Below are 20,276 nucleotides of genomic sequence, written 5' to 3'. Positions count from 1 at the left end.
AACTTTAACCAAGGATAAGAGAATTTTTTCCCACTAAAATGCAAATCTAGTCATGTTTCCTGGTTATAAGAAGAGGCTAGAAAAAAATAACTGCTTGTTGCGGGGGTGAGGGCATAGGTGTTTGTGTTGCATCTTATATTTTTATCAGTTCATTAAAGTTACAACTTATTAAACTAATATCCAGCTCTATGAACTGTTGTTTAAAAAAAATTTTTTAATAAATCTGGGTTAAATAAATAGCATAAAGAATTAAATAATTATGTAACATGGTACAAATGCTTATGATTTGTTCAAGCTCTTTGTTTAGAATTTCTGTAAAAATCCTTTTCTATTTTAACATGCCATCCCAAATTGGAAATTTCTAAATTGTGTTATTAAACATAATGCAATGATATTTTAATTTCCTATCTTCATTTACGAACTAAGGAAAATATGCTTATATAATTTTCCTTTTCAAAATAAAATCTTAAGTTCAAAATTTTGCATTAGAGAAAAGTGGTGAACATTAATAGTCAATGTGCACATCTTAAAATGTGGATATGTTAGCAAATGAAAGAACTGACTTAATAATAGCATTTTCCTTCCTAAGGAAGGTCAAATTCCCAAGCTATACTTGGGGCTATGAGAGGATAGCTATAAGCAAGCTACAAAGGGCTTATGGATTTATCAGACTTGCTAAATTTACTGAGCTGAATGACATCTCTAAGTATCTATTTTGATTGTAATCCTGGATGCCACCACAAAGAATGTCCTCCAAACTTCTTAGTCTGATTGATATACAGGTAAAACCACTGTGATATCTTTTAAAGAATTTGCTTTATAAAAGCATGTACAAGCCAATGTGAGGCCTACCTTTACCTTAAGAATAACACCTATCCTGGAAACTCAAAGCAGAATAAACTTGTTGGAAATGTGCTAAGACATTTCCCCTTAAAACTGAATATATTATGCCATCAACAGTCACACAGGCCTAAATAGATGTAGAGAAAGAACCCCTTTAACACATATGCATGAATGTATGTACATCATTCTCCTTGTCTTCCCTCCACTCATGTTTGTTTTGAAGAGGAATTTGTCCCTGAAAGACCCAGTGAACAATCATTTTAGTGATGCCTTTGACAATTCACATGCTAACTGCATTGGCAGTAGCTTTTATGCAGAGCAGAGCTATCAAGAATCAGAATAATACTTCCTGTCCTCAAGAAGATTACATTTTACTTAAGCAATTCAGCTTCACAAAAAAAACTGATTCTTTGTACAACCCTGTACATAATTTCATTAATAGTTGGGGGGGGGGGGGCTAAAGAAAAACCTCATGAAAAAAGTGATTTAAAGGAAGCTGGGGATTTCCTGATATAGGGGTAAAGAAAGAGCATCTTTGACAAAAAGGTAATACCTATGCAAAATCGTGGAAACTGGAAATGACATCTTGTCTATGGGGAACCAACCACCAGACCAGTTTTGTTGATGTTCAGTTGTTTTTCAGTCATGTCCAACTCATCATTTACCCTATTTGGGGTTTTCTTGGCAAAGATACAGAAGTAGTTTTGCCATTTCTTTCTCCAGCTCATTTTACAGATGAGGAAACTGAGGCAAACAGGGCTAAATGACTTGTTCAGGGTCACACAACTACTAAGTATCTGAGGTCAGATTTGAACTCAGGAAGATGAGTCTTCCTGACTCCAGCCCTGGCACTCTGTCCACTGTGACACCTAGCTACCCAGACCAGTTTTACTGAAATGGAAAACTGTTAACAGAAGTTATATTAAATAAGACTGGAACAGTAGGTGGGAGCCAGTTTATGGAGGGCTTTAAATACCAGGTTAAATATTTTATATATTTATACACTTATATTTATATATTCAGATAATCTAAATATTAATAGAAGAGAAAATTGGAGTTTTTATAAAGCCATATAGTAACAAAGGTCATAGTATCAGAGGTTTAGAGGTCATCGGGCCCACCCCCCTCATTTTACAGATGAGAAAGCTGATTCCCAAAGAGGTTGAGGGATAAGGACTTACCTTAGATGACACTGGTAGGAGTTATATGTGGTAAAGCCAAAATTTGCAACCATATCTTCTAATTTGGGTTTTGGTGCTCCTCCCCATGCAGAGTGGCACCTAATTACTATTTCTTTAAATTACAGCTAATGTGTTATGCTGCTTTATACCCACTAGGCATTCAAACCCAATTTGATCAATAATTGGCATCCATTTGAAATAACAAAACTGTGAGAAACATGAATGAGCTCTACATGAAAATACATAAGAAGGTTTTCAAGAAATAATGAGAAGACAAGCACTTGGGGGCAGGGCACAGCCTGTGCTTTTAAACCCGTTTAGGGAAGTCTCTCATGAATGAATCATAGTAACTCAAGCTGCAAAGCTATGATTTCCACTTCCTGGAAATATAATATGCAGTGGAGACTGACTGTACTCTGAAAAACAAAATTGCATTTTTAAAATTTTCAAAGTAAATCTTAACCCTTACAGGTGGCCAAAAGCAGCCTTTACTTGCAGTAAACGTTCAGCAAATAATGTATTGAATGAATGGAGAATAGGAATATAAACAAATCTGAATGGAAGTTTTTTCTTCATTTCCTATATTTGTTAAGATTAAATTATGGGGGCGGCTAGGTGGCGCAGGAAGGAAGGAAGGAAGGGAGGGAGGGAAAAAGAAAGAAAGAAAAAAGGAAAAAAAAATAAATTATGCTTCAGTGATATTGTTCAATCTAGATAAATTTTAAATAATTATTAAATAAGCTGTTTCTGTTGAATGTGTTTTAAGAAGTGGAAAATAAGATCCATATCTTCATTATCAAAATTGTCCATCAGTTATGTTTTAGCAACTGTAGTATTTATTATTACCTCCAATGAAATTATTTAGACTGGTAATTACAAAGGTCCTATCTTTGTTATTTCAAATCATGTCTTAAATATGAGATCAGTACTATCTGGTTAACTTAATTACATTAGATCATTAAATGAGTATATTTTCATGTAGTACTAGAATCAATTTGAATTGTATTAAAGTGTAATACTATGTTTCTTGAGCAATTGGTATGAAAAAATAAGACTAGCTAATAATTTGAGCTTTTTTCCAACATGGAGAAATATTCAATGTCCTTTTAAAAAATTTATTGATTTTTTTCTGTTGATTTCATTATTAGAACTAATTGCTTATGGGAAAACTCTCTACTAATACAGATCTGCACCTGTTCTGTAACTTAAGAGTCCAAGAGGTTAAGTGACTTCTTCAGGGTCATATAACCATTATTGAAAGACAAGACTAGAACTCAGGTCATCCTATCCCTTGTTGTTTGTACTTCATTCTTTAAGAGGACCATCACAGATATCATGACTTGCAGTTAATTAGATTTAAGTGAGGGAGGGCTGTGCAAGGTCACCAACCTCACTCTTTCCTCCAGAGCCATCTGGGTCCAGTAGCAAGATATAGATCAGGATACCTGGAGTTGGCCCCAGATGTTTAAGACAATTGGGGTTAAGTGACTTACCCAGGATCACACAGCTAGTAAGTGTCTGAGGTGAGATTTGAACTCAGGTCCTCATGACTCCAGAGCCAGTGCTTTATCCACTGTGCCCCTGCCACTTCCTATTCCTTAGTACAGCTTTTAATCTACCATGCCACAAATATTATTATTTTTATAATGACAAAATTTATGTTAAATTGAGAACAACCACAAAACTAAAAAGTCTAAATGGATTACCTTTATTTTTTGACAAATCAGTACTTATAAACAGTTCCCAATTTTGATAACAATGAGTTTTTTTACTCTGAAGCGCTATGGTTAATCTGGAGGAAGGAGGCTGCATACAGACCAAGCACAGTAAGATAGCTTGCCTGGAAATCAGGTTCACATTAACAATTGTGACCTCTTCCCCATGCTCTACTTGCATTTCTGGCAGCAAAAAGTGTGGAATGTAATATGGCTGGAAGTTCTCACCACACTATCCTTCCTGTACAATGCTCCCATTTCCAGTAAGAACTAAGTTGTACTATATGTCGAGAAGATGGCTGTTACAATTGAAATATTATGGAAGGATAACAAGGTTCTGACTTCTAGTTAGACTTTACAAAAGACTATTGAGGACCACTGGTATCAAAAATTCTACTTATCAATCTCCAAAGAAAGGGCTCCATTCCTGATATAGTGCAGTGTTCCCCACATGGATGGGGTTCTTATATTTTTTTAATATGTTTCTTATTGTATTCAGGAAATGAGTAAAAACAAAGGCCCAAGGTCTCTTTTTCACATAAGTGTTAGATGTCTGCCTATGTTGCATTTGATCAAGAGATAAACAGATCTGGAGTCAACTTTTGCAAATTTAGAGAAAAGTTATAGAGCTGAAGCCTTACCTTGGGATATTATATGAAATGAGTTACCTGTGATAAGTCAAAAGACCTCTGCAGAAATTTTGGCTTGCTTACTTTTTAGCATATGACCTAGAACAAAATACTTACAAACCTCTCTAAGCTTGTGAAGATCAAGTGTTAGAAATTATATATAAAATGCTTTATACATCAAATAACATTATATAGATGAAACTATATTGTTAGTATTAAGAAACTTCAAACAGGAAAAAAAATACCTTCAAGTGCCAGATTCATGCTCATCTTCAGAGCTAAGAACAGTGTTAAAAGTGATTTAATGGCACTAGGTAGAATGACATATCATGTGATATTTGAATTTTAAAAGTACATTAGTCAAATACTTGACAGATGTTCAAACAGAATGGTATATTGTTGTTTGACAGTGATGCATTACATTTATTTTGCCCTATAAAATGAACTTTTCCATTTTAATGAGACACATCCCACTAAATTAGAATTTCTGGTTTTGGACTGGTATTATAATATATGAAGTGGTATATGGATATGTAATCTAATTTTGTGACCTTCAAATATGAGTATCAAAATGTGGTCTAACATGCATCATGGGAATAATGCAGTTTATTCAGTTCTCTGGATTGAGGTGTAATTTGGCTTTGAAATCTGAATGTGACAGAGAGGATAGAATGGGAGAGGGGGCCAAATGTTGATGCAAGAAACTCTTGAGATGATCATATATGCCTTAGTTAATATAAAGGAACAACTTTGCTTATGGTTGCGTGAAAGTGATGTTTAAGTGGAGCCCTTTAATGAAGTCCACTCCTCTGGTTTCTCTTCCCATAGGGTGAAAAAGTTGAAGGAGACCCTGGTGGCTGTGCAGCAGCTGGATAAGAATATGAGCAGCCTCAGATCCTGGCTCGCACACATTGAATCAGAGCTGGCCAAGCCCATCGTCTATGACTCCTGTGACTCAGAGGAGATACAAAAGAAGCTTAATGAACAGCAGGTAAAACATGTTTTTTAAATGAAAGAAAACAAAGAAGGGTTTCATTTTTGTTTCTTCTTAATCCGGAAGTGGCCCACCTCCTGGCAGTGGGGCATGACAGAGAGAGACCACAGCAAAGTGAATGCTTGGGCAAACAGCCTTCCTGCCATTACAGAGCAGGGAAGGTGTTCTAAGACAGGAGGCATTTATAGCATCATTGGTTAGTTTCAATTGTCTTTGTCACTGAAGCTACATTGGACAGCCTATTGATTGATTTCTTCCCCAAAGGAAGATGAGGCACTTCTGCCATGAACCATGCAAAAGAATGCTTGCTTTTTTGTTTGCTTTTACATCCTCTTCCCACTTCTAAAAATTAAAAAATAAAAATAAAAAAGCATCCCTTTATTCCTTGCAGGGTTTCGAGAAAATATTTTAAATAATCATGTTCTGGGGTTTTCATACTTGTAGTTCCTAAGAGTGAATATGATTATTGCAGACATTTTTGCATGAATTATATTTAAGCTACCACCTACTTTTTTGAAGGCAGCATTGTATAATGGAAAGGGTACTGGGCTTGGAGTAAGGAAAACCTACTTTCAGCCTCTCTCTTATATATACTTACCAGCTTCATGGCCTTGGACAAATTGCTTAACGCAGGGTTTGGTTTGGTTTGGTTTTCCCCACATAAAATGAGAGTGTTGGACTCAGTGGTCTCCAATATATCTTCCAGCTTTAATTCTGTCACCCTATGATCTTATGACATGCAACTAATATACACATAGCAAATCTGCCATTTAGCACTGAAATATAAGGTTGAATCATGCAAAGATTCAAAGAAGATAAATCTAATTTTCAGTATTGCTTACTAGCAGTTTCTTAATTTTATGAAATATGTATATCAAATAAATCTTGGCATCCTGTTACTCACTCATCTTTATATCTAATACTTTGACATAGGTTTCAGATGATAAGCTCCATTACTTCACCATAAAGCTCTTATCTACCATATTACCACCCAAGGCAGTCAGCATGCCTTTAATAAGTACCTAATGCCAAGTGCTGGGGATACAAAGTCAGATGAAAGACAGGCCCTTCTCTCAAGAAGTTCACATTCCGGGACAGCTAGGTGGTGTACTGGATAGAGCACCGGCCCTGGATTCAGGAGGACATGAGTTCAAATCCGGCCTCAGACACTTAACACTTACTAGCTGTGTGACCCTGGGCAAGTTACTTAACCCCAATTGCCTCACCAAAAAAAAAAAAGAAAGAAAGAAATCAGCTGAAAAAGAAAAGAGAAATCAGCTGGATGATCAGTCTGCATACATTAGAGAATGCCTGAAGACATTATAGAATTTACTTATTGAATTTTTAGTAAATAGTTACAAAATAGATATTTAAATGAGACTATATGTTGTTTGTCCTTCGTTCTCAAAGAGGACCATGACATCTGGGTTATATCATGACTTACACTGAGTTGGATTTAAGTGAGGGTAAGGCTGTCCAAGGTGACCAACCTCACTCTCTCCTCCAGAGCCATCTGAGCACAGTGGCAAGATATACTTCAGGATGACAGGAGATGGCACTGGATATCTTAAGGCAATTGGGGTTAAGTGACTTGCCCAGGGTCACATAGCTAGTAAGTGTCTGAGGTGAAATTTGAATTCAGGTCCTCTTGACTCCAGGGCAAGTGTTCTATCCACTGTACCATCTGACTATCCATTTGAAATGAAACAGAAAAGATAGGAAGTTTTGCAAAAATTTCTAAGTCGCAATGTTAGATGAAGAAAAACCCAAAGTCTCCAAGCCAAAAGAAAAATAGGTTTATTGAGAGAGGGAACCTGTCTCACAACAAAGCTGGTCTCAGGTCTAGGACCCAAAGACCCTGAGCCTCAGGATCCATGGATATTTATACACTATGACTCCTCCCACAAATTAACATAATCCAAGTGGTACATGTACAATAAGTATGGAATAAAGAGAAAGAAACCATCGGTCAGATAACAGCATAGTCACTTGCCATTATATATACTGTACTTAAAATAGCCCCATTACTAAGTTAACAGGCTCATAAGAAAGGAAGCCATCTATTAGAATATATCTTTGCCATCTCAGATGATGCCTCTCTTACATTTAGTCCTCTGAGTTGTTTTCTACTATCAGGGATTTCCACCTTATTGCTTTAAGTGTGACTTTCCAGCTTCAACCTACCTCTGATTGGTCCCTTTCAGCTCAGAAGTTACTATTTTTGGTATTTGACCTTTAAGCTGATTGGTAGCTATACCTAACCACAACTGGAGGTCAGATAGTTGAATCTTTGGTTAAGCTTGTAGAGTAGATAAGTTAGAATTTGCCTTAGCTCCTTTCAATATCTATCTTACTCTTAAGATAGTAAAGAATATCACAGTTTGTAGTCTATAAACTACTTAGTACTACTGTTAAATCACTTGTATCTAAGGGATGGGGAAAATCTCACTCACAGAAGGAACCAGACTGTAGAAGACTTTATAGTTCAAACAGAAATATTTACATTTATTTCCAGTAGCAATAGGAAACCACTGAAGATTTTTGAGTAGCACAATGATATGGTCAGATTTTTATTTTTAAATTATCAACCCCATAACTATGTGGAGTCTTTATTGGAGAAGAAGGAGACCCAGAAGCAGAGAGGTCAACTAAGAAACTATTGTAATAGTCTAGTCTTCCTTCTTCCTTCCTTCCTTGCTTCCTTCCATCCTTTTTTCCTCTCCCCACCCCCATTTTCTTTCCTTCAGCAAAACTCAACACACATAAACACACAAAATCGGAAGATTTCACATTATTTTATTTAAAAGGGCGCTGGCTACCTGTAGATTCTATACGAGCCTTCAAACCATGAGTGTTGATTTCTTCAGTCAGGCTTACCTTTGCAAATTCCTGTGGATATTCCATGCAAAAATGTCTAACTATCGTAAGACTTGAAATACCACCACAGTGTAGTAAACTCAGTAACTCTGAAACTGGGTTCATACCTTATCACAATTATCTTTATAATCTCTTAGTGTTTGAAATTAACCGGAGGAGCAGCTAGGTGGCACAGTGGATAGAACACTGGCCCTGGATTCAGGAGGACCTGAGTTCAAATCCAGCCTCAGACACTTGACACTTACTAGCTGTGTGACCCTGGGCAAGTTCCTTAACCCCAATTGCCTCACCAAAAAAAAAAAAGAAAGAAAGAAAGAAAGAAAAGAAATGAACCAGAAAATTCAGGATTTGAGACACCCTTGTAATGGGGTTATGTAATGGGGTAGAGCAGGGTAGAAATTGCTAGTTACAGCCTAGTCCTTGGGGTTTACACAGATCATCTGCCATCTGTCAAATTCCATGCTTCCACAAACCCATAATGGAGAGTTGCTTTATCAGTTTACTCTAGATCATATGTAATTATTCTTTGACTGTTTCCTGTTGCTTTCCCGGATGGTGACAAAAACATCCCAAAATATCTTTAATAATTATATTTTTTTAGTGTATATTATAAAATGGGAATCTTCCTGTTAGTAAATGAGATGGTACAATTTATCCTTGATTATGCATCCATATGTGTATGCTGAGATTTCTCTGTTTGTAACCATGACTATTATTCATTTTGTAAGAATATGTTAAATCAATTTGCCAGTGCTAATTTATTTATCAAGGAAATGCAAGTTAGTCATACTTTCTCAAAGACACCATAAATCTTTGAAATAATGCAATAAACAACCCCATCCTTACAGGACACTGATGTATGGCATGCTCAGAATTTTAATTAGACTTTTCTTATGTCTTTAATTATAACATTAGTGTGCACATAGAGTTATTCTGATTCCTCTATTATTGAAGATAATTTTTTCAATTAAACAAATTTAAATAGTTTATGAGTGCGAAGTTTTGTCCCAAGTATATTACAGGTACTTATCAAGTAATTGTTGATTTGATACTAACTTTTTCTTCTTAATTTTATATGAAATTTTGGCAATATTGGAAAATTTTACTGGGGCTATACAAGATCTAAGTCTTTTTTTCTGAATCAACACAAAAGAAAAAGAATGATCCAAAAGAGAAATGTTAGAAGTTAATTGCCCAGTACTGTGTTTTCTAATGTAAAAATAGATTTTTCAGGTGTTTGGAGTCTTATAAATATATTTCAAAAGTAAAAGAATTAATTTGAAATATTTACTACTAAATAAAAATATGTCTCTTTGAAAGACCCTCTCTATTATGATTTCTTCATCAATGCTTTAGAAATAATTGTTTATCATTTAGTTGTTTTATCTGATGTAATTGCAATGGCACTATATAATGATGAATTGTTCTTATTTGTGTCAATGAAAGAAAAAAGTTTCTGACACATTGTGATATTAGTTGTAAGATTGTGGATGTTATTATAATGGATTTTTTGGGCATATTTGGAGTGTCAAAGAGCAAGAAGATCTTGCTAAAGCTGTGGCCTCACCTTGGGCTAAACTGAGGCTGGGGCACACTGAAGGACCATATAAAGACCAATCCCATTATTGTTGCATCTGTAAATACAAATAGTCTAAAGAATAATTTGTTAATTTCTTTGATTTTCCCAGGAATTTATTTAAACAAGAAAAACTATTTCTATATAAAAATAACAATATCTAACCTTTACATAGTACAAAATATTGCAATACTGGAATATAATCAGATCACTTAAAAAGACCACATTCTGCAAATATGTCTACAATTGTCTCTTTCATCAGCTTGTTATAGTGGGAGAATTATATGGAAGATTGCATGTCATGGTGGGAGAATAATATTGATCATGGATCCTTGCTCTCCCAACCCATTGATGTTCCAACTATCCCATTAGCCTATAATGGAGAAAATCTGTTATGCAAATGATTCACAATTTCTTTTTTTCCTACATACAAATTTCTGAAGTCTCTGTAAAACATCGATTGATGGGAAAGAAGATATTTGAAAAAACCATACGAATGCCTTGGTTGAGTCTCAGTTTCCTCATCTGTCAAATGAGAGTAATATAATACTAATAATGCATATTTATTTAGCTCTTTAATATTTTTAAAGCACTTTCTTCAAAACAGTACTATGAAGTGAGTAGTTACAAGTATTTCTATCCCCATTTTGCAGTTGGGGAGTCTGAGATCTGGTAGATTAAATGATGTGTCTATAGACACACAGCTCATATATTTCAGAGATCAAACTTAAACCTGTGTCTTCTGAGTGCTATGATGGATACCAAGTTTAGTCATCTTTCTACTATGGAGTTACAGTGGAAAAGCGCTTAGACCATTATATGAATTAGTCACTATTATTAATATGTCTCTATCACTTAAAATTTTATCTTATAGTTTGTGTTGTATCCTCTAATAAATCATAAACTCCTCAAAAACAGGGATTATGGCTTTTCTACAATTCATGACTCTCCCAACACCTTGCATAATGTTCTGCACACATTGTCTCATTGAGAGATGCTCATTCAACCTGTTGATTCGATTCAAGTCCTCTCATGTGATTAAGATGTTTTATAATTATTCACTGTATTAAAAATTACATTTATTGCCATCTAATTATCATGTATTAATATGTTGAAAATGTCCACAGGAAGAACATAGTTGAAAAAATGAATAATAATATGAATGAATAAGAAGGGGTTTGGGGTCAGAGTTGCCTAAAATTTAGGGATACAAACAATTTTTTTTCATGTTTTATACTGTATCAGATTCCCTGAGTCCTTAATTGAATGCAAAATAACTAGTACAATTAACTTCCCCTCAAAAAAAAAAAAACATGAAAAAAAATACTTCATGTTCTGGCCAAGAGAATACATTAACAATTTTCTTTGTCTGGAAGTCAGGGTTAGATTTCATACTCTTTATCCAGGCAAACCAACGACTAGGAATATATTTATTTGGTTTTTTGTCTTCTCTGCCAAAGAAAATGATCATTACACTAGAAGTGACAGAACAGAAATCACAAACAGGGAGTTAATGCCCACAATATGTAAGCAGATAGTAAGAAATCTCCTAATCACCCCCCTGATGAATGCATTTCTCCTGGCCCTGGAAACTACATCTTTGGGTCTTGAAAGAACTGGCAGATTTGATTGCTGACCCACTTTAGGTGATGTTTTAAAAATCATGGAAAATGGAGCAGCTAGGTGGAGCAGTGGATAGAGCACCAGCACTGGATTCAGGAGGACCTGAGTTCAAATCTGGCCTCAGACACTTCACACTTACTAGCTGTGTGATCCTGGGCAAGTCACTTAACCCCAATTGCCTCACCAAAAAAAAAAATCATGGAAAATGAGAAAGATATCTCAAGATTGGAAAAAGAGAAATGTCCTAATATTTTTTTTAAATGGACAAAGCAGATTTTGCACATTATAGGCTATGGTGGGCTCGACGTCTGTTCTTGGGAAAATTCTAGCATGGATCACTTAAGAAATAGTTAGGAGACAAAAAAATGGAAGCAGTGATTACAAAGAACTAGCATGGATTCATCAAAATAGATCATGCCAAATATTAACCTCATTTCCTTTTTCCACAAAATTGCCAAACTGGTACATGAAGCAAATTCTGTAGACTTAGTTAGCCTAGATTCTAGCAAAGCTTTTGATAAAGTATCTCATATTATTTTTGGAGAGAAGATGGATAGATGTGAATAATACAATCAGATTGACTCCAAACTGCTTGAGTGGATAGATCCAAAGAGAAGTTGTTCATTGTACAATTCATCATGTTAGTAGGTCTCCAGCAGAGCACCCCAGGGATCCATATTTGGCAACTATACTGTTGAACATTTTTTATCAAGAACTTGGATAAAAAGCATAGATGTCATATTCATCAAATCTGTCAATGACACAAAGCTCAATGGGATAGATAATATAATAGATCAAAGACTCAAAATCCAAAAGGAATCTAATAAGATTAAATTCAGTAGAGATGAATGTAAAGTTTTTTTAACTGGGTACAAAAAGATCAAATTTACAAGTATGAACTTAATGAGTCATGGGTGGGCAGCAGTTCTGAAAATAATTTGGGCATTTTAATGTACTGCAAAGTTTAATGTGAGTCAACAGTGTGCTACAGCAGCTAAAAAAGCTAATGCAGTCCTGAGCTTCATTAAGAGAATTGATTACGGGGCAGCCAGGTGGCTCAGTGGATAGAGCACCGGCCCTGGATTCAGGAGGACCTGAGTTCAAATCCGGCCTCAGACACTTAACACTTACCAGCTGTGTGACCCTGGGCAAGTCACTTAACCCCAATTGCCTCACCCCCCCCCAAAAAAAAAAAGAGAGAGAGAATTGATTCCACGAGGAGGGAGATGCAAATCCCATTCTACTCTACCCTTAGCAGAACTTATCTGTAGTACTGGGTTCAGTTCTGAGTGCCATGATTAGAGAAGGATATTGATAAGCTAACAAAGAAGGGCAAAGTTATGGGGATTAGTTGAAGAAAGTGGGCATGTTTAGCATGGAGAAGACTTGGATTGGGGGAAGGGCATGATGACCCCAAAAGGCAGAACCCAAAGCAATGGGAGAATGCAAAGAGACCAATTTAGGCTTAAGGCCAAGAAAAAACGCTTCCAAATAATCAGAATTACCTAAAAATGGAAGAGATTGTTTTAAGATGCCTTAGGTTTCCTCTCCTTGGAGGGAAGGCTTTAGGCAGAGGCTAGAAAATCACTGTCTTGGTGTGTCACAATATAGGGATTCCTATGGATTGAACTGAAGGACCATTGAGATTCTTTCTAACTCAAATTATGTGAGTCCATGAAGATCATTATATAAATAAATACCTGGAAGGTATGTCTTGATATTTCTTAGTGTTTAGTATTTATTTCATGGTATTTTCTCGTTCACTGATATTTCATGATATTGTCATTTTATCCAAATCAGGCCTTATCACATGAAACAACATTTTAGGAAAATTATGTGCAAGAGAAAAAAAAATAAGACAACATTCACTCGGATGCTACACATAAAACAAATATAAATTTAATTTGTTTAAAATTTAAATTTCCTTCTTAGGACTAAAAAATACATAGTTTCCTTTATATAGCTTCATTAGTCTATTGGAGGGTTGCAAGACTATTTGCTGGTGAAGGTCATTAATGTGACATAGATAGCTAATTATAGAAAATCTGGGGCTATTCAGAAATTGTGCCTTCAGGTATGTGACAATTTCTATACATTTATAACTATAGTGAATCTATCTAGCATAGCATACAGTTATCCCTAACAGATGACATAAAAAGTTTAGAAACTCAGAAATGCATAATATATATGTATAGTATTATATAATATCAACATATTTTATCTTTTAATAACATAATACTTCAGACTTCTTCTCTGGTACGAAGGGAGGGCCAAAAATATTTATGTGGACTTACCAGATCGTAGGGGTGCTGGGCCCCTAACCCCCTTGATGTGGAAGGGATAACTGTACTTTTTAACCAAATTGGGATTTTTCTTAGAATGAGAAATTCATGGAGAGACTTTGTCTACCCATTCATGCTTGTAGAAGCTCTGCAGCTTATCATTTTAGAAGGTTCTACAAGGGTTTAAATGACTTGATCAGACAGTATGTGACAGAGAAGAGATTTGAACCAATGTCTTGCTGACTCCAAAACCAGTTCTTAATCCATTATGCTATGATGACTCTTGTTGGGCTCCATGGGGGTGTTCGAAACAACACATGGAAAATCAGATTAGAAACTATATATGAATGTTTAAAATACCCTGATTCCCCTAAAGAAAAAATGTACTCTATATATTTAAATTTAATCATAATAGAGAGTAGTTCTTGGGTAGAAATTTAGTTTCTAGTTACTGCCTGTTTTGGGGGTACATCTGATTGCTCAATGCAGATACAAGCTGCTGACTCCAGAGTTCTGTAGGACTCAAATTGTATTTTTTCTGACTGAATTTACTATAAATTACGTTTATTTGCCTTTTAATCATGATGGTTTGTCTAATATAGTCAAAACACCCATATATTTAGTACAGTAGTTCTTAACTTAGGGTCTGTGAATATTTTATAAAAGTATTTTGATAGTTGTATTTTGTATAATTGGTTTCATTTCTAATCCTTTGTGTGTAATTTTATACATTTAAAACATTAGTCAGAGAAGGGGCCTAAAGGACTGAAGGGCAGTTCATGACACAAAAACTATTAAGACCCCCGGCTTGCTCTCTCACGCTCTCTCTCCCTCCCCGCTCTCACTCGCTCTCGCTCTCTCTCTCTCTCTCTCTCTCTCTCTCATACTGTACTGTGTTTATCTATACATCTATACATATATATATGTATATATCTATACATATATATGTATACATATGCACATATATATATACATATATATATATATTTGCTGTGTGGCACTGTTTATCATCTAGCTATCTCTGAGTGAATGAATGAAAAAGCATCCATTAAACATATACCATTTGTCAAGCACTGTGCTAAATGCTGGGCCTACAAATAAGAAAGCAAAGAAATCCTTGTTCTTAAATAGTTCATACTCTAATTACAAGAGAGAGTACATAAAGGTGGATTTAGCTTCAGGGTAGATATTCTACTGACTCCTAAAATATATTTAAGCCTTTAAAAATATATATGTGATTGTTTTTGTAATTGAGTCATTTTAGTCATATCCTAATTTCCATGACCCCATTTGGTATTTCCCTGGCAAAGACACTAGAGCAGTCTGCCATTTCCTTCTCCAAATCTGAGACAAACAGGATTAAGTGACTTGCTCAGGGTCAAATAGCTAGTAAATGTCTGAGGCCAGATTTGAACTCATGAAGCTGAGGTTTCCTGACTCCAAGCCTAGAACTCTATCCACTGTACCAGTAGCTGCCCCGTATGTGAATATAGATATACACATATACTTACCTTTGCAAATACATGTATATATACATATACCAGTATGTTATGTATGTGTCTATGTATGTCTATGTATATATACATCTATATGTGTATGTGTGTGTGTATATATATATAAGCAATGACTGTACTCTTTTCTCATCTCAAGTATATACAGGTCTCTAAAATATAGAGTATCTTCTCTACCATATCACACTATGGGTTGTAGAAATGAATGTGGTTTAGTCTACATATATACACATGGATCATTCTTAAAGGTTTCATTAGTTTAGGGAAGTCTGTCTCTGGTTTGTCCTCCTCTTGTAACTTACCTGGATCTATTGATTGAGTTCTGAAAATAGATTTTAGGGTCTTTAATATCATCAACCACATTTAGGTTCTTTGATATTATCAATCGCATTCCCAGTTAATAAAAGTACTTTCTTCCAATAATACAATAAACTAAGTATTATAAATTTGCTTTTTTTTTTTTCTTGCTTCTCTGTGGCTTTCAAAATGCCAGCTTCCAACCTCTAGTTCTTAGTTTCAGGACCTACATGAGAAAGGTCTCATTCTTTTTCAATCTTTAAACAAATCTACAGAGCTGTTCAATGCTCACTATGTAAAAGACATCGAGTTTTGTCAGTTGCTTCATTGGCAGGCATGTCCTTTGATTTTTGACTGAAGCATGATGTGTTCACCTCTAGGAACTTCAAAGAGACATAGAGAAGCACAGCACTGGTGTGGCATCGGTACTGAATTTGTGTGAGGTACTTCTCCATGACTGCGATGCTTGTGCTACCGAAACAGAATGTGACTCCATTCAGCAGGCCACACGGAACCTAGACAGACGATGGAGAAATATCTGTGCGATGTCTATGGAGAGGAGACTCAAGTAAGCAGGCTGTTTTAACTATTTAAAGAAGAGAAGACCTCCCTCACCATCACCACCATCCATAGATGGTGAAATATGTTATTTGGTAGAAAAATGTGTCACCATTCCCTAATGCTTACAAAGCTAGAAAATATTCTCGATGCTTCAGTTTTACCACAACCTAGAGTGGGTCTGGTAGTAATATGAGCATGCAGAAAGGAACCTAACTTTAACAGGCCAAGTTATGACTTCCTTAACTAAATCATGTAAAGTTGGGAAAATGTCACTGCCAAAAAGGTCTTTGCTAAAAAGGAACATTCATTTATTAACAATGAAAATATAATGAGTTGAAGATGATTTATCTCCCAGCTCTTGGAAGTTTCAAGTACGGGAAAATATCAGGGAGTTGAGTAAAAACTGGAATGACTTTAAACCACAGTTTCAATGCTCTCTAGTCAGCTCTGCCCATGAAAATTGGTTATTTGTCTGGCTGCAAAAACATCCATTTTGTGAGGGTGGGCCTGATCTTATGTTAGACTGCAATTTTCAAACCTTATTTTAATTTCATTAGAACATTGGCATGAGTGTAGACTGTAAACATGGTGTTGCATTTATAAACCTCTTTATACACACTCAGTGGAGCTCATGTTTCTTGCTTACAATATTCTGTTCTACAAATTCCAAATCCAGGGCTTCAGGACATAGGGAGGAAAAAAACCACAGCTGTTTTATTTTAGCTTGAGCAGTTGTCTGTTTTCACCCTGGTCAAATTTGGGTTAAGGCACAATTATTGTTTGGCACAACTGTTCTTGTTTGGTCCTTCTCAGTCTGTTGTCTTGTTCCTAAGCAGTACTCTGGTGTGTAAACAAGTCTTGAACAATTAAATTTGGTACTTTTTTTTTTTTGGTCACAGAATTGAAGAGACCTGGAGATTGTGGCAGAAATTTTTGGATGATTATTCTCGCTTTGAAGATTGGCTAAAGCTTTCCGAAAAGACTGCTGCTTTTCCCAGCTCTTCTGGGGTGCTGTATACAGTTGCTAAGGAAGAGCTCAAGAAATTCGAGGTGACTTACAAAGCTTGAAATTCAATATCTCCTTATCCGGTTACAGCAGCCAACTGGTTGCCTCTCTGTTCCAGGGCAGAAGCTGTTCACTGAATTTACTCTCAGATCATACAACTGAGTTGATAATTGTGCAGTTATCATCTGTACTATTTTGCAGTCTAGTGTGTGTGATAACTAATTTTTTAAATTAAAAATTAGAAAAGTTGGTAAATAAGTTGGTTCGTCTAGTCATCAAGCATCAGAACTGTGATGTTTTCCTTAAGTGTTTGGTTAAGGGAGAGATTTTAAGGGCAACAGCAAGCATGAATACACAGAAACAAGCCTGGCTCAGGTTTGATTTGAAAATGCCACCTTATCATTTTTCTTTTCTAAGAAACTTTTCAGTGCTATGAAGATACATATCACAAATAAAATCCTTATTTAATTGTATCTGACAGATTTAAACTTTTTAAAAAGTTTTTAAAGATAAAACAGGTTTCCCTCCTTATTTTGAGCCAAACATTTTAGTCATGATCCACTTTTTGTAATAAAAGTTGGGTTGTACTTGGCATTTGTTTGATTAAAGTTGGGGTGAATAGTGAAAATGAAAAAAGCAATGGTATAATAATTCATTAAGAATGGAATTATTCAATAATTTGTTCCAGGTCTGCTGCCAGTTACTCAAACTTCTGTCCATTCCATCAGTTGCTATTCAATGACGCATTAGTTTTCAAACCCCTCAGCTGTCTCCCATTTTCACAGCTGAACATTATTTATTTCAATTTGATGCGACTCCTCTCCCTTCATCTGATATTAATGGACAGATAGGAAGGAGCAATTACTAATTTTAAAAAGAAAACAAAAACTCTGGCCCCCAACTAACAGTTTAAAGCCTTTATCTTACTCAAATCAGTTGCAATTGATGTTTTTGCCTCTGACTGCTCAAGATACTAAAAAATAGGACTTATACACCTGAATCCTGTTGCTTTCATTTCTCTGAATATTTATTGGGTGTTAACTATAGAGAGACATAAAGAGTACAGTTGCCTCCTTTAATGTAATAGAGAAAAGATGACATATACATGGAAGTCATAAGAACATATAGGAAGGAAATCATAAGAACATATAGAAAGGATATGCACACCTAGTGGGAATGTGACATGTAAGTTGTATGGGGATCCTTGAGTGAATGCAGTTATTTATATCTGTATCACTAAATCACAGAAAATTTGCTTTCCTACAAATCCCAATTCCTCTTAGAGCCAAAAACTTTGAAAACAATAACAAGCTCTTTAAGAGTCTCTGTGCCATCTCACATGAGCCCTGTTACATTGCAGTCAGATTGCCTTAAGTATAAAACCTTATGTAATTGTCATCCTAGTATAACAGTAATTTTAGATGTATTGTATCCTATTTCTTGCTTCTTTTGTGACATGTTATTCTATGATTAATTTAACTAATTTAATTAATAGGTTTGGGCCCTGGAGCTTTTTTAAGCAAGAGAAACAATTGCAAAATTAAATAAACAAAAGGGAAGAAAGAAATTTTTGTTTATGGAAAATGTGTAATCGCATTTGTTAAGGAAAGTCAAGCGTGTGGGAAGGTCCCATGAGACGTGGGGGATTGCCTACCCATGACATAGTATCACTGCTCTCTTGAATAAATAGATATCTTTCTCTGTTCAAGGGTAGCAAATGTTATGTCCTCCTTCCCACTTTTTGGCAAGGGAGAAATATGAATTAACATAGGATAGAGAATCAAGGAGAGTGATTATACATGAAAAACTAATAGGAGTCTGAGAGAGTATAATTATAGGGATAGAAATTTGGCAGAAACCTAAATGATGAAATACAATAATGGTGGCCATGATCCAAAGATACTCACTAATAAATTATTGGATTGTCTTCCTCTTGCCTAGTCAAGAAGATTTCATGGTTAAATGGTCTCATGTTAAAATGCCATAAGTTGATCATTAATGTAAGTTCATGGACTAAATTTATAAGAGAGAGCAGGAATGCCTGACAGTGCATATTACACGGTATGTATAAGGATTCTTCAGACACAAGCTAGAATATAAAGTGATTGTGATTAAAAGTCTGTGGTAAAAAATGATTGGACATATTTAAAATATTTGTAAAGTCAAAAGAATGGTCCTTGCATATTACTAAATAGATTTATCTTAAATTAGTCTCTTTAAAAATTTCATCACAGGGGGCAGCTAGGTGGCGCAGTGGATAAAGCACCCGCCCTGGATTCAGGAGGACCTGAGTTCAAATTTGGCCTCAGACACTTGACACTTACTAGCTGTGTGATGCTAGGCAAGTCACTTAACCCCCATTGCCCTGCAAAAAAAAAATCATCACAATTTAAAATTAATTTGTATATTTGTGGATCTATTTATGGAGAGAAATTTATAAATAACTGGCTTTCCTAAGTGCCCATTTAACTTTTATGGGCATTAATATTTCAGAACTGAGGTAATTTCTGAATCCCATCCTGATTTTTAGCAGATTTGTTGAACAAATGAATGTTTGTTTTTAGTTCTCTCTTTCACCTGAGTTTCTACCAAAAAATGACAGGCATTTATAATCATATACCAGAGATTTAAATTCACACAATCACTGGAGTCAAGGGTAATTAACTTTTCATTTTGTTTTTCTTATATGTTTGCTTATATGTTTTATTTATCACCTTTAAAAGGAAAGATCAAACCGATATTTTTGTTACATTTACTAAAGAAAATTGAATTACCATACTGTTCAAACAACAGTCCTATACTACCTTTTTGTTTATTGAAGCTTGCTTCTTCTTCCCTAATATGACCTGATTTCCTACTCCTTTCCCTTCAAGTCCTAATAAGATGTTAAATTGGATAGGGCTATCACTTTTTGATTATCTCTATGGAGGTAACTGAGGCAAGCAGAGTTAAGTGACTTGCCCAAGATCACATAGCTAGTTAGTAACTGAGGCCAGATTTGAACTCAGGAAGCTGAGTGTTCCTGAATCCAGACTTAGCACTCTATCCACTGCATCACCTAGCTGCTGTGGTGGGGGCAGGAGGTGGGGACCTCTACTTGGTGTCCAGCCTTCTGGTGATAGGCCTCCTCAGACTTAGCTCAGTTAATTCCTCAGACCATAGATATAGATTCCATCCTTGC

The 20,276-nt window shown here is 35.4% G+C and overlaps 1 protein-coding gene across 1 annotated transcript in view; it reads left to right on the top strand.

Annotated features, from left to right (window-relative positions):
- SYNE1 (spectrin repeat containing nuclear envelope protein 1) overlaps nucleotides 1–20,276 on the top strand; it is a 583,464-nt gene that overhangs the window by 527,669 nt on the left and 35,519 nt on the right. The window contains 3 exon segments of the mRNA XM_044001388.1: nucleotides 5,197–5,359; nucleotides 15,909–16,096; nucleotides 16,989–17,139. Coding sequence (XP_043857323.1) covers nucleotides 5,197–5,359; nucleotides 15,909–16,096; nucleotides 16,989–17,139 — 502 coding nt within the window.

The sequence above is a fragment of the Dromiciops gliroides genome, chromosome 4 (assembly GCF_019393635.1).
Source record: "Dromiciops gliroides isolate mDroGli1 chromosome 4, mDroGli1.pri, whole genome shotgun sequence".
Taxonomy (NCBI): Eukaryota; Metazoa; Chordata; class Mammalia; order Microbiotheria; family Microbiotheriidae; genus Dromiciops; species Dromiciops gliroides.
This window is presented reverse-complemented; position numbering and strand designations above follow the sequence as displayed.